Consider the following 14,315-nt stretch of genomic DNA (forward strand, 5'->3'; position numbering starts at 1 on the left):
TGAAAGGAATTAGTGAGACAGACTGAGAGCTAGAAGAGTTTATAGTTACTTAGGCCTAGAATTGTTTCTCTCTTAGATACTTGTCAGATAGAGATTTGTCTTTAGATTTTAAAATTTAGGAAATTTTGTGAACTCTTAACTTATAACTGCTTTGACAAAACTGCTTGTAAATGGCACTCCTAAATTTTTCATAGGTTGAACTTATCCCTAATGGTGTAAATATACCAGTCACTCCTCAGAATGTATATGAATATGTGCGGAAATATGCTGAACACAGAATGTTGGTGGTTGCAGAACAGCCATTACATGTAAGTATTTTTCTAGAAGTTGTTACTTAATCTGAAGAGGCTGTTTGTGTTTTCTCTGGTTTAAACTAGCTCACAGCGTATTCAAATTGCTTATAAAAGGTCAAAAATTTTAAACCAAAATGAATTTATAAATTATACCTGGATCCAGACCAACTCCTTTATTTTGGGTAAAACTACTTTGAAACACCATGTAATTGTCAGAAAGTAGATTTGGTGAGTGAAAGTGGAAAGGATGCTTGTTAGACTGAAATGACTGCTGTTCTGGGATCCTGCAACCATTTATATCTCTTATGACCCATTAGAAGGACTCTTAGGACTCAGAGGCAGTTGTACTCATAAGTATGGTTTATTATATAGCAAAAGGACGACTCTCCGAGGTGAAAAAATACATCAGATGAGAGTCTGGGGGAGTTCCCGTCGTGGCGCCGTGGTTAACGAATCTGACTAGGAACCATGAGGTTGCCGGTTCGGTCCCTGCCCTTGCTCAGTGGGTTAACGATCTGGCGTTGCCGTGAGCTGTGGTGTAGGTTGTAGGCGTGGCTCGGATCCCGCATTGCTGTGGCTCTGGTGTAGGCCAGTGGCTACAGCTCCAATTCGACCCCTAGCCTGGGAACCTCCATATGCCGCGAGAGTAGCCCAAAGAAATAGCAAAAAGACAAAAAAAAAAAAAGAGTCTGGAGGAATCCAGGTGCAGTCCTCTCTGGGGGCACGGTTTGTCACAAAGAACATACTTCCTCCAGCAGTGAATTACAGCAGCATGTGTGCCGTGTTTGTGCTTTGAGAAGCGTGCTTAAGTGTCAGAGCCCAGGTTTTTTATTGGAGATCAGTCCTATAAGCCGTTCACACTCCTAGAGGAAAATCAAACGTGTTCATCATAAATCACCTTCTCTGCACAAGCAGTGTAGGCAGGAGGGTACAGCCGGATTTATCACCCTAAGCACTTAAAATCGGTTAGTAAGGTGGGGAACATTCCAAAAACCAAGTTTCCAGATGCCAGCCAAGGACCATTCCTCCCGTCAGGCTCTTCTAGAGAACAACATCAAGCCTGCTATGTTAAACCCTTTCTCCTCCTGTTGAAAAATGTTTATCGAGTGTTTCTGAGCCCTGAGCTTGGAATAATTGTGCAGGCTCTGATCATACTGTCAGGGTTCAAATCACGGCTGCAGTCCCCTTTAGGTATATGACAGTAGGCAAACTCCTTTAAGTACTTTGTACCTTGGTTCCCTCCTCTGCAAAATGAGGATAAGATTAAATGGATTAATATATGTAAGATGCTTAGAATAGTTCTTGGCACATGATAATACAAGATTTTGGGTTTATTTTAGGACTATTTTTTTGTCATTATCATACCCTTCCTGGTATGTTACCAGGAAAGCAGATTTGACAGACTGAAGCTATTCTTACTTAATGACCAGCCTGTTATTAACATAATTTAAAAAATGATAAAATCCTGATATATAACAATACAACTTCACTTTTGAACCTCTATAGCCTTTTTTCCCCTCTGCCTCTTTTTTAAATCTGTTAAGAAGAAATTCAAAGCACAGAACCGTATTTTTTAGTAGTGTTTAGAATTTTTAGTATTCTTAGGCTGCCGAAATTAGACCCTGGGTTTTAGCAGTAATGCTATGTGGAAAATAAAGTACCGATAGTAATAAATAAGCAATTTTTGAAATCTTCCAGGCAATGAGAAAAGGTCTATTGGATGTGCTTCCAAAAAATTCATTAGAAGATTTAACAGCAGAAGATTTTAGGCTTTTGGTAAATGGCTGTGGTGAAGTTAATGTGCAGATGCTGATCAGTTTCACCTCTTTCAATGATGAATCAGGTATGAAATTTTGTAAATGTTTCCTTAAGGAATAAACTATACAGACAGTTTGGTCCGTTTTCTGAGTTTTGGGTTCTCAGACGTATTTACAAGGGGCTTAGAAAATGCTGTATGACTCAAGTATTTTCATATATCTGTTTTAAGAGATGGTTGAACGATGATAGCTTTGCATTTGGTTCTTAATTCTTTCACTGCTAATTTTTCTAGGTTTTAAAGAATGTACAGTTTAATATGAATACAATTAAAAATTCTTTGTGGTGAGACACTGTAAAAAGGATTTTTATATATGAATTAAGACAAAAGTAAATCCACGTGACAGTCCTATTGACCTTTCCCAATTCATGGTTCTTAAACTCTAATTAATGAATTTGACTGCCTGATGTTTACTCTGTAGAGCTGGAACCCAATCACACTTAGACATAAGGGCACACAAACACAAGAAGACGCTAGAAAGAATAATCCTAGAATAGCATTTACCATTGGTGCTTTATTTGTTGCAACTCTTTCGTTCCAAAGTCCCATGTTCTAGGAATAGACTTTTTAGCTGTGACCATACAATAAAATATTGGAAACTCCAGGAAATTCATCAGAGGACTATATACCTCTAGTCCAAGATTATTGTATACATGAAGGTTTTAGTTTTTTCCCCTTTATTTTTCCTATTTTGCAAACAGCTTCAGCCAAATTATAGTAAATTAAATTTGGATAAATTCACTTGCTTTACCTTCATGCTTGGCAACATATAGAACATTGTGTAATAGTTATTGTTCTACTTTTAAACATAGTTTTCAGTTAAAACTTGTGAGGTAAGAATTTGGTTTATTTACAATCCTAAAACCTAGAAGGGGAAACAAATATATCTAATGTAGATATTCCAAGTAGGATCCTCAGATCAGCATTAGCATCATCTGGAAGCTTCTCAGAAATGCAGAATCTCTGGCTTCTTTCCCCTTTCTTCCCCCAGACCTAGTGACTGAGAATCTGCATTTTAAAAAGATTCCCCCCCAAGCGGCTTGTAAACTCATTAAACTTTGAGAAGCACTAGTTTAAGGGCAGGAGAAGAATCTTGATTTACAGATGAGATTAAAGTCAGTGATTGTTGAGGCTGGTGGTTCATTTTCCTTGTCTTAATCATTAGGATAGACTGATGAACTATAGAGATTTCACATTATACACGTTCCTAATTTCCCATGTTAAGATTAGCTCCCCATCACGTTTTAATTTTATATCTACTTTTATAAGAAGCAATATTAATAAAAATATAACTGATATATAGTGTGTATTTATTGAATTTGTATTCATTTGTAGGAGAAAATGCTGAGAAGCTCTTGCAGTTCAAACGCTGGTTCTGGTCAATTGTGGAAAAGATGAGCATGACAGAACGACAAGATCTTGTAAGTTTAAAGTTGAACAAAATTTGTAAAAAAAAAAAAAGTGAAAACCTTAAATACTGTGTATGGCTGCCTTTTAAGTTTGTTACTGTTGGTCATTTTAACTTTGGCTAAGGAAATTACTGAAGGTCAGAAATAAAAGGCAGTTTTGGTTTTCTGTTCTAGAACAGAACATCTGAAGTATTAGTAAAACTACAAACAGAGTGAAATACATCTTAGCTATTAATAGTACCCTTGGTCCCAAAAGATACCAGCTTATTATTCAGACACGTTTTCCCCCCATAGTGCTTACCTATGCTAACTGCTTCTTATCTACATCCTTAATCTTTTGGCTAGCAGCAAGCCTTTGCAGAATTCTTGAATAGTATCATAATTGCCATCTGTATACTGGGAATAGCATAGCTTAATTATGGGTACTAAGTCTATGATTTTAATCTTCTTACTTTGTTAACTTAGATTCCATGACTTTTTAGTATGATAAAAATTTATATTATCTAATTTATGATTCTATGTCCAGCCTTGAATATGTCCAAATCAACATGCCCATTAATCTTGAAAGGCAATCTCCTGTAGACTTTCTTGCAGAAATTTGAGGGACATTCCTTAGCTAGAAAATCAGAGATTCTCTGTATTCATATTCTTCGTAGCTCCCTGTGACATTTCCCTGTTGAATATCCTTAATTCTAGACGATTTATGGACTGTATGAAAATGATCCAATTTTTAGATATATCCCCCACAATTTCATTTGAGAAAAGGGAAATGGTTACTTGTGTGAGAAAGCACGAAACTTGAGTTTCCTATTTACCTTTAATGTTAGGGTTCCTGTCGTCAGTCTTTGGATTCAGTCTTTCCCTTCAGAAAGGGCCCCTATCAATTCTGGAAGACCTACCAAAAACAAAAATAGAAATGATTTTGAGTATCTAGTATGATTTCTAAGGTTACCTACGTTTATCTATTCCCATAGTTTTCCTTTAGTGCCATTTCTAAACCAGTGCATCCTCCTCAGTCCAGTAAGTCAAGTTAAATCTCAGCATTTCTGCCTTCTACTGGAAGAGAAATTTGCTGATTATTCAGTCTTGAGAGAGAGAAAGAGGGGTGGGTGGGGGGAGTGTGGGAGACTATTTCTCTGTAGCTCCTTCGTGCTTAGCAGTATATCAAAGTGTCTTTTACCCTATCTTTTTCCCTTTCCTCTTTTGGGAGGTTATGCTTCACATACTATTAGTTTTTTCCTGATGTATGTAAAAACTTTATGTAAATTTAGGGTTTCCTAAATAGTTCTCCCTTGAATTATTATTCCTAGGGTTATGGGGTGAGACTCCATAGTTCATTTCCCTCTTAGAGAGTCGCAGTTCACAAGTAAAAGTTCTGAGAAGTCCTGTAGTATTTCTTCTCTTCTTCCAGCTTCTTGAAGGTCCAGTGATGTCATCGTCTACTCTGGTTAACCACTTTCATCTTTGGAGAAACACTTTCCAGTTTGTTTTTCACGTGTAAAATGAGTAGAACGAGCCAGCTTTACCTCTAGAGTAGCTTCCAGCCCGTTTACAGTTCTTTGAAGATTTTGTAGACCCTGACACTTAGCAGTTTTTTTCCTGCCCCCTTCTGTAGAATTCTAGATGAGATTTCTCATAAAACTATGCTTCAGGTAATAGCTAACTAGTTCATTTAGGTCTCCTAGTTACTTGGGATATTGGATATATTTGTTTAGTTGTGCACTCAAAAATGCAAGATTGTTTTACTATGAGGAATGGTATGTAGTAATAAAAATATTTCAGAGAAGTAGGGAGTTCTCTTGTGGTGCAGGGGAAACGAATCTGACTAGGAATCACGAGGTTGCGGGTTCGATCCCTGGCCTCGCTCAGTGGGTTAAGGATCCGGCATTGCCGTGAGCTGTGGTGTAGGTCGCAGATGTGGCTCAGATCCCGAGTTGCTGTGGCTCTGGCGTAGGCTGGTGGCTGCAGCTCTGATTAGATCCCTAGCACAGGAACCTCCATATGCCACGGGAGCGGCCCTAGAAAAGGCAAAAAGACCAAAAAAACAAAAACAAAAAAAACCCACAAAAAAAAACACACACACACAAAAAACTGGGTTGCTTTGCTAGTAGGTAAAATGCAAAATAACTCTTTGATAACCTCTGAATTTTGAACCTGTTTTGGAGACCTTCTGTTTTATTCCCACTAAGAGATACTCTGGAATTTAGTAACTGGAAAGGCCCTTAGATAGCATTTGGTCCAACAGCCTGATGTTGCAAGATGAGAAACGGAGGCATTAAAACAGTCACTTTTCTGCATAGGTGACACCTTTTTTTCTCTTTTGACCCAGAACCTTTTCCTTTTAGTACAAGAAATAAATTTAAAACCCAGTTCAAAATAACACCCCTTCTTAGGTTTTTCTAACACAGGAATAGTGCTCTATTTAGATACTGCCAGAATTAAGGATTGAATATAAATCTGTTAAAAGCCAAACTTGTAATGATTATACTCCTATTTAGGTTTACTTTTGGACATCAAGCCCATCATTACCAGCCAGTGAAGAAGGATTTCAGCCTATGCCCTCAATCACAATAAGACCACCAGATGACCAACATCTTCCTACCGCAAACACTTGCATTTCTCGACTTTACGTCCCACTCTATTCCTCTAAACAGATTCTCAAACAGAAATTGCTACTCGCCATTAAGACCAAGAATTTTGGTTTTGTGTAGAGTATAAAAAGTGTGTATTGCTGTGTAATATTACTAGCTAATTTTGTAGATTTTTTTCCATTTGTCTATAAAAGTTTATGAAAGTTAATGCTGTCACACCCCCTGGTGGTACCTTAAAGAAATTAAATGCAAACATTCCTTGCTGAGTTTGTAGCTTAAAGGCCTAAGGAGCACTAGCAACACTTGACTATAATAGTTTGCTAGTCAACAACTTCTGGGTCTAACCCCAGCCAAAGATGACAGCAGAACAACATAATTTACACTGTGATTTATCTTTTTGCTGAGGGGAAAAACTGTAAAATGTTTGAAAATTCACTGCTGCCTTTGTGGAAAGTGTTTCAGCAAAGGTTCTTGTATAGAAGGAATAGGGAATTTCAAAATAAAAAATTAAGTATGTTCTGTGTTTTCATTTTAACTTTTTTTATGGTGTTTAATTTGTGGTTGGCTGCAATTGTGTATCATGTATATGGAACTTGTAAAAAAAAAAAAGTTCTGGACATTCAGATCTTAGAGATGAAATCACTTTTACCTATAAAAACCACTTTTATTGCGGTTTGACTGCATTGAGCTCTAGGATATTAAATGATATCACTAATATTTTGCATGTAATTTGTTCATTTGAGTGAGGGCACTTTTTTGTACATATGATGGGGCCAATGCACAATACTTTATTATCACAATCAACTTTTTTTTCTTTGTAAATCCCTATTTCAGTGAGCAGTCAGTCAGGAGTACTGCACTTCAGTTCTAACCAGACATTTGTACTAAGGCATTTCAGTTATGTAAACTCAGCCTGGGCACTTTCTGATAACTGTAAAATGTTTTATAAGATCATGATTATTGAAGATACATTTTGGAAAATTTTAAATGTTCGTGAGCAGCTTAACTACTTTTGTATCTAGCCTTTTTTAAGTATCTTGTTACATTTACTTTTTTAAATAAAGAAATTACAGAAGAAATGTCAAGTAATACTGAAGAAACAATAGTTTTTATTTATGTAGTTGTACATTTTTAAACTAAGGGCAATACACTGACACGGTTATGTGCATTAAAATTTTTGATTTAAAGAACTGAACATACACATGGACTATAAGAAAGAGAAGAAAGCAGTCCGCATTTTACAGTTAGCAGAGAATCCTGAATGGCACTGGCCAGGCCACCCTTTCTTTTTACATATGGGGAAGTAAAGTGTGACCCTTACTTTGGCATAGGAAGTTAACTCAATATTTAAAAACGAAGTGACAGGTTCTTTTTTGATGATCCATTAATTATGTAGCTTTGGATCAACATTTCTAAATTCTTGTGGTTTTAGTAGCTTTATTCAATGGCATAATAAGGAACACTATTTTCTTCTTCACTGTGTCTTCAGGAAAGTGACTTAAACCAGTCACTTTACATATTGAAAATGAGAAATTCTCTGGAATCTTTCCTACCTTTCAGTTCCTTTATAGGACTCCTGGCCTTTGGGATGTTTTTCATGTTCAAAGGCACTATGCTTTATTTTATATATATACACACATATAACGTCCTTCAGAAGACTGAACCACGTGATATTCTCAGCCCTGCTGACAGTAAATACTAAAAACAAAAATGACAGTAGTGAAATTCATTGTATTACTTAAAACTTTCACAACATATGATGTATTAGATGTGTAAATTAACCAAAGATTATTTTACAAAGTGAGACATTGGTTTTTATGCCTAAATGCTATTTCTGAATAAATGAAGTAGTAATTAGATTCAGAGTTGATTTTCATCAATGTGTCTGAAAGATAAAAACTTCTATATGCACATGATGGAATTGATAAAATATTAAATGAGAACAAACTAGATATGATTAGGACATTTGAAACCCTAATTGTGAACTTATTTTTAATAGTTATTGAAAGATGAAAATATTTAAAATAATGCACAATGTCTTAAGTCTTCCTAAATCAAGATTTTGGTTAAAGTGCTTTTAGGAATATTAAAAGCAGATGAGTTTTTTTTGTTTTGTTTTGTTTTTTTAAAGTAAAGCATAAAATGGTTCTAAATGTAAAATAAAGTCATGTAAAATAAAGTTCTCTTTTGGTCTTGTTTAGTGATTAAATCTATGAAATTGAAAACAAATTTAGGAAGAGAAGACCAAGAATGAACTTTAACTAAAGGTTTTCAAAGTTTTGCTACTTTTTATTTTTTTCCTGTTAATTATCTGAGTATCAAAACTATCCATGATAAATGGCTTCCTCGGGTAAACGTGAGGATTTTAATTTTTATCTTTTGGCTGTGCCTGCAGCATGCAGAAGTTCCTGGGCCAGGGATCAAACCTGCGCCATGGCAGCAACCCGAGCTGCTATAATGACAATTCCAGATCCTTAACTGGCTGTGCCACAAGGGACTCCTTGAGGATTTTTAATTAGCATAATTTCACTACTTAGTACTTGACCCTTAAGATTTCTCTCCTAAAGATAGTATTTTTGTGTATTTAGAGGTAGTCAGCAATACCTAGGTCTAAGTTCTTCCCTTAAGGCAGTATTTCTTAATGCTTCTATATGCATGACTTGGGGAGCTTGTTAATACAGATACCTAAGCTTTGCTCAGCCTTTCAGTCACATTCTGATTCAGTAACTCCCAAGTGGCGGACAGAAATTATTTTTAACAGCATCTCAGATGATTCTGAAATACTGCCCAAAGAGCATTCCTTTTTATTCGTGAATATAAATCCTCCTGTTGGTAAACTCCCCAGAGCTAAATCGCTCCTACTTATAACCTATGGAAAGTACTTCTTTTAATTACCTATTCCTGGGTTAGTTCTTCCTTCTGTGCCTGAGTAGTGATTAAAAATATTTTCAGTGTTTACATTAACCCAAGTGAGTAGGCAGGGAGATTAATTCCTCTCTAAACATCATTTCATTAATGTAGAAATGTATTTAAAATGTTAATTGTTTATTCATGTCAAAACCCTTGGATTAAATACAAGCAAAGAATCTTCTGTTACATCATAAAAGTTCAAAAAAGTCACTGGATTGTTATCACTGCAAACATGAAGTTTCTCTTAATGACTAACTTTTACTGAGTACTCACCATGTGCTTTACCTGCATTATCTCACTGTATCCTTTGAGACAGGCACTGTTACCATCCTCACAGAGAGGAAATTAGACACAGATTAAACAAATTGCTTAAAGTTAGACAGCTGGTAAGTGCTGAAGCAGGCTGTCTCCAGGCACTTGAGCTTCCATTCCTGACCAGTGGGCTCACTATTTTGTGGAAGGTATGATTATAAGCAATAAGTTGGTCACCAGAGGTCCTGATCATTCAATTCCAATGTGTGGGTGTGGTGGGAGGGGTTCCCCCATTCCACCAAGCGACACACTGACACTAGCTGGCTGTCCTACTATTCAGCTCAATTCTGACACTCAACTGAGATAGCAGCAGATTCCATGGGTAAAGGGCTCAGCTCTGAAACACCCACCGTCCACTTGAGAAGCCAACTGCAAACCCAGGTTGTTGCCTGTAATACTTTTTTTTTTTTTTTGTCACACCCAGAGCATCTGGAAGGCCTAGGATCAAACCCACACCCACACCACAGCAGCCACCAAAGCCACTGCAGTGGCAATGCTGGATCATTAACCTGCTGTGCCACAAGGGAACTCCTGTTGTCTGAACTTCCGATTGGCTATAAAAGAGAGGTCCCTATGACTCCTCCTTGGGTTTGAGTAATTTGCTGAAGCAGCTCAGAGAACTCAAACATTTTACTAGATGACTGGTTTATTACAAGAAGATACAACTCAGGAACAGCCAGATGGAAGATAAACACTGGACAAAGCATGGGGAAAGGATGCAGAGCTTCCATGCCCTCTCCCCACATCTCCGTCCTGAAACTGTAAGCGAGAGAACCATTAGTGGTCCTGTTCAGCCATGGGTCAGCACTGCAGTGGACACTTCCCCCAAGCAAGCATCTGTGAGTGAGTCACTTGGCCCCGCCTCCTCCCCTTCCTCTGTATAAAAGGCGTCTGAATTTGAACTGAGAGAAGGTAGGTGTTTTTGAGACACTAGTCTACCATCTTCTGGGTCTGCCAGCTTTCTTACTAAAGTTGTTATTCCTTGCCCCAACAACTCATCTATAGATTCACTGGCCTGTCATGCAATGAGCAGAGAGAACTTGGGTTCGACATCAATTCCTGGCAAGCCAGCCAGGAGCTCGCTGCTTTTGGCCAGCCCGCCCCGGCCCCAGTTGGGGAGTTTTGGGGTAAGGTCCTAGCAGATGCCAGGACCACCTGTGCTGAGGATCTTCCCATTGAAATTCCCTGAAGTATCACCAGCTGGCCCAGTGCTTGGCAGCTGGAGCAAGGAACCAACATTTGGGAGCCAAGAGACTCCATACAATCAGTGAGTTGCTCTGGCGTATACAACCAGGAAAATTCTCCCACCTCACTTAAGGCTTTAACGTTAAGGGAAAAGCCAGTGGGTTTTGCATTTGATTGGGGTATCCTGTTGGATAGGGGAATTGTTGGACTCTGATTTGATTTTGAACTGGTTCATTTGCTTTTGTTTTGCATTCATCCATGATGGAATCTGCTTTTTCTATTGGTATTGGAATTTTTTAGTGCTGTGTTGTTCTTGAACTTACAACTATGGGAAATACTCCATCTGTCCCTAAGGAAAGCCCTTTGGGACATAATAAATGGGCAAAATACAGCTGTGGGTGTATGAATAAGAAAGAGATCTTACTCTATTGCAGTAGTGTGTGGTTTCAATACATATGTGTTAGGATCAGGAGAGAAATGGCCCTTGAATGGCTCACTTAATATTAGCCAATCTTAGAATTGTTTTGTGAAAGAGCAGGTGAAAATGATGAGATTCTATATACACAAGCATTTTTTTTTCCTATTGCCTCAGGAGGAAAATAAGTCAGACAGCTGCCACCTTATGGTACAGCAATCTGAAAGGAAGACCAAGGGAAAACCTGTTTACAAGAAGGAGAGGGAGGGCATGAGAGTGTGGACATGGTATTTCAAAGCTTAAATCCCCCTCCAGCCAACCTGGTTCCCCCGCTGACTGAGCAGACTTTGCACTAGTGGTGTTCCTACCGCCACATACCACCAGCATATCTACTATCTCTGATTTCCCCCTTATGGGGATCAGTTAGAAGTTTCTATGTTAAGCCCCAGGGCACAGGGGCCTAGTTTCATGTCACCCTCAGACCCCACAGGGCACCCAATTTGGACAGGGTGCAACTTTTTTTTTTGCATTTTTGGGCTGCACTTGCAGCATATGGAGATTCACAGGCTAGGGGTTGAATCGGAAGTATAGCTGCCAGCCTACACCACAGCCACAGCAATGAGGGATCCGAGCCTCGTCTGCAACCTACACCACAGCTCACAGCAATGCTGGATCCTTAACCCACTGAGCGAAGCCAGGGATTGGGATTGAACCCACCACCTCGTGGTTACTAATCCGATTCATTTCCCACTGCGCCACAACGGGAACACCGGGTGCTACTTCTGAAGCAGGGAAGTTTCCCTTGTGCTAATACCCTGTAGGAGGCCTTAAGGCAGATGGCCAACCAGCTGGGTTTCCATGGATGCAAAAGCCATTCTCACCTTCAGATTTGTTTAACTGGAAAAAGCTTAACTGTTTACTGAGAGGACCCCCTCCATATGACTGAACTTTTCACTTTTATCTGTGCCACTCAGCAGACAGTCACACGCTTATGAACATGATGCTTACTGGGGATGAAAGAAGGATGGTCACTGACAAGGCTAGAGAGGGAGCAAACCAGCTTCATCTAGCAGATCCAGACGGAACCCCAGAAGCAAATCTGGCAGTTCCCACTGCTGAGCCTGACTAGGATCCTGATAATGGAGATATGCTGCACCTAGAGCACTACAGGAAGTGTATCTTAGTGGGTCTTTGCAAGGGGGTACCCAGGCAAAAGAGCTTAAACAAAATTCAGGAGATATACCAAAAACCCAATGAGGATCCATCAGAGTTTCTGAAAGAATTTATCCAGCCTATAAGTGCTACACTGAGGCCCACGGAAATATGAGAATGGTAACTATGACTTTCATTGGGCAAAGTGCCCCAGATATAAGAAGGAAATGGCAAAAAGTTAGATGGTGCATGTGGAATGAACCCTTCTCAGCTGGCAGAGTTTTTAAAGTGTTCAACAGCAGGGAATAATGACAAGCAAGAGGATGCAAAACAGAACGTTACTTTTCTGGCAGCGCCATTGCATTCCCAGAAGGCAAGTAACCTGGAGAGAGGTAAGTCGTCGCTGGGGATGGAACAATGCACTTAAGAAGGAAGGGCATTGGAAAAAAGAAGCTAAAGAATAAGACAACAATTAATAAAAGAAGTTCAGGAGCCTTTTATATGGTAGAAAGAGGATGAAAAGGCCCAAGAGCTCCCTTGGTAACCCTTAAAAATGTTGAAGCAAAAGCCCTGGGGGAGCTCAGCTCAGAAGGCAGAGATCACTGCTCTGACAGGAGCCCTACTGCTCAATGAAGGGAATTGGGTAAAGACACACACAGACTCTCTCCATGCCTCTATGCATTCCCTGTGGTGCATGCTCATGGGGCAATCTGGAAAGAAAGGGGGCTCCTCATTTCAAATAATAAAGACTTACTTAAAAGATTCTTCTGAAATCCTGGCATTATTAGAAGCAGTTAATAAGCCCTCACAAGTGGCCACAATGTACCTCCCAGGCCACCGAAAGTGAAACTCATAATAAAAGGCAACCAATTAGCTGACCTAGCTGCAAATAAAGCAGCAAAGGAAGGGGATTATCAAGCCATGATAAAGTCACTTCTCCCACAGATTGACTTGTCAAAATACCAGCCAATATATCAGAAAAGGACAAGGAAGAGGGCCACAGTTTGGGGATTCACTTTTAGCCATTCCATCAGGCAGCGTATTTCTAATTAAAATGCTTTCTTCTGAGTTCCTGTCGTGGCACAGCAAAAACGAATCCGACTAGGAACCATGAGGTTGCGAGTTCGATCCCTGGCCTCACTCAGTGGGTTAAGGATCTGGCATTGCCGTGAGCTATGGTGCAGGTTGCAGATGGGGCTCGGATCCTGCGTTGCTGTGGCTGTGGCGAAGGCCAGTGGCTACAGCTCTGATTTGACCCCTAGCCTGGGAACCTCCATATACTGCCAGTGGGGCCCTAAAAAACAATAAAACAAAACAAAACAAAAGCACAAAATATAGTAATGAAAGCAGAGGCTTCGATGATCAGATTTCCACTTCACAAGTGGCAAATTAGGATCAAGGAAGTTAGCAAGCATTCAAAAAGCACAGGAGAATGGAGCTATTTCATGTAGAAACATTTTCTTCTTTTTTTTTTTTTGTCTTTTTGCTATTTCTTGGGCCACTCCTGCGGCATATGGAGGTTCCCAGGCTAGGGGTCTAATCAGAGCTGTAGCCACTGGCCAACGCCAGAGCCACAGCAACGCGGGATCCGAGCCGCGTCTGCAACCTACAGTTGCACAGTTCACGGCAACGCCGGATCGTTAACCCACTGAGCAAGGGCAGGGACCGAACCCGAAACCTCATGGTTCCAAGTCGGATTCGTTAACCACTGCGCCACGACGGGAACTCCCATGTAGAAACATTTGGTAGTACCAGGTCTAAAAATCTGAATACTGCAAACATGGGAGGAGACCTATCCAGTACAAAACAAAAACAAAAACAAAAAAACCCAAGACTAACATTTACTTCAGCTCATAATAACTACTGATGTCACTAAAAACTTCTATATGTCCTGAAAGAAAACAGAGAAGCATGCATTTTAAGATACGTAAAAGTTGGTAAGGATGTTAAAAGAAATTCTGTAACCTGAAATACAAGAGTGCTTACTTTGTTCAAGGCCCTGTATGTGTTGAATAAAAAAGAAATAATTTATTCCTCAAAGCTTTCTAAATAGATAAGGAACTACTATTATTTACAATTAATGAAGTTGTCAAGCACAACAGAGAAAAGCTATTGGTCCTTGTCTTGCGTTAGTAAGTTTTCTTGATGGTGTGAACTTTTTGGAAACATCCTTAAGATTGTAAAACAGATTGATTTTCTTAATTTTTAAACAAATTTTAACATAACTATCTT

The 14,315-nt window shown here is 39.2% G+C and overlaps 1 protein-coding gene and 1 long non-coding RNA gene across 8 annotated transcripts in view; one reads left to right on the plus strand and one right to left on the minus strand.

Moving 5' to 3' along the window:
* The window catches only part of LOC125129127 (uncharacterized), a 30,148-nt gene extending 25,379 nt beyond the window's left edge, over nt 1-4,769 (minus strand). Inside the window, exon 1 of the long non-coding RNA XR_007135419.1 lies at nt 4,334-4,769. This is a non-coding gene — a long non-coding RNA (uncharacterized LOC125129127). The remainder of the gene's footprint in view (nt 1-4,333) is intronic.
* UBR5 (ubiquitin protein ligase E3 component n-recognin 5) overlaps nt 1-6,625 on the plus strand; it is a 149,118-nt gene extending 142,493 nt beyond the window's left edge. For all 7 annotated transcript variants that reach the window (XM_047783494.1, XM_047783495.1, XM_047783493.1 and 4 more), the window contains 4 exons: nt 195-308; nt 1,992-2,136; nt 3,445-3,530; nt 6,017-6,625. In XM_047783494.1, the coding sequence (XP_047639450.1) occupies nt 195-308; nt 1,992-2,136; nt 3,445-3,530; nt 6,017-6,229 (558 nt within the window). In that variant the 3' untranslated portion in view covers nt 6,230-6,625. The remainder of the gene's footprint in view (nt 1-194; nt 309-1,991; nt 2,137-3,444; nt 3,531-6,016) is intronic.
* Nucleotides 6,626-14,315: the final 7,690 nt, after the last annotated feature.

The sequence above is a fragment of the Phacochoerus africanus genome, chromosome 6, assembly GCF_016906955.1.
Source record: "Phacochoerus africanus isolate WHEZ1 chromosome 6, ROS_Pafr_v1, whole genome shotgun sequence".
NCBI classification, from domain to species: Eukaryota; Metazoa; Chordata; class Mammalia; order Artiodactyla; family Suidae; genus Phacochoerus; species Phacochoerus africanus.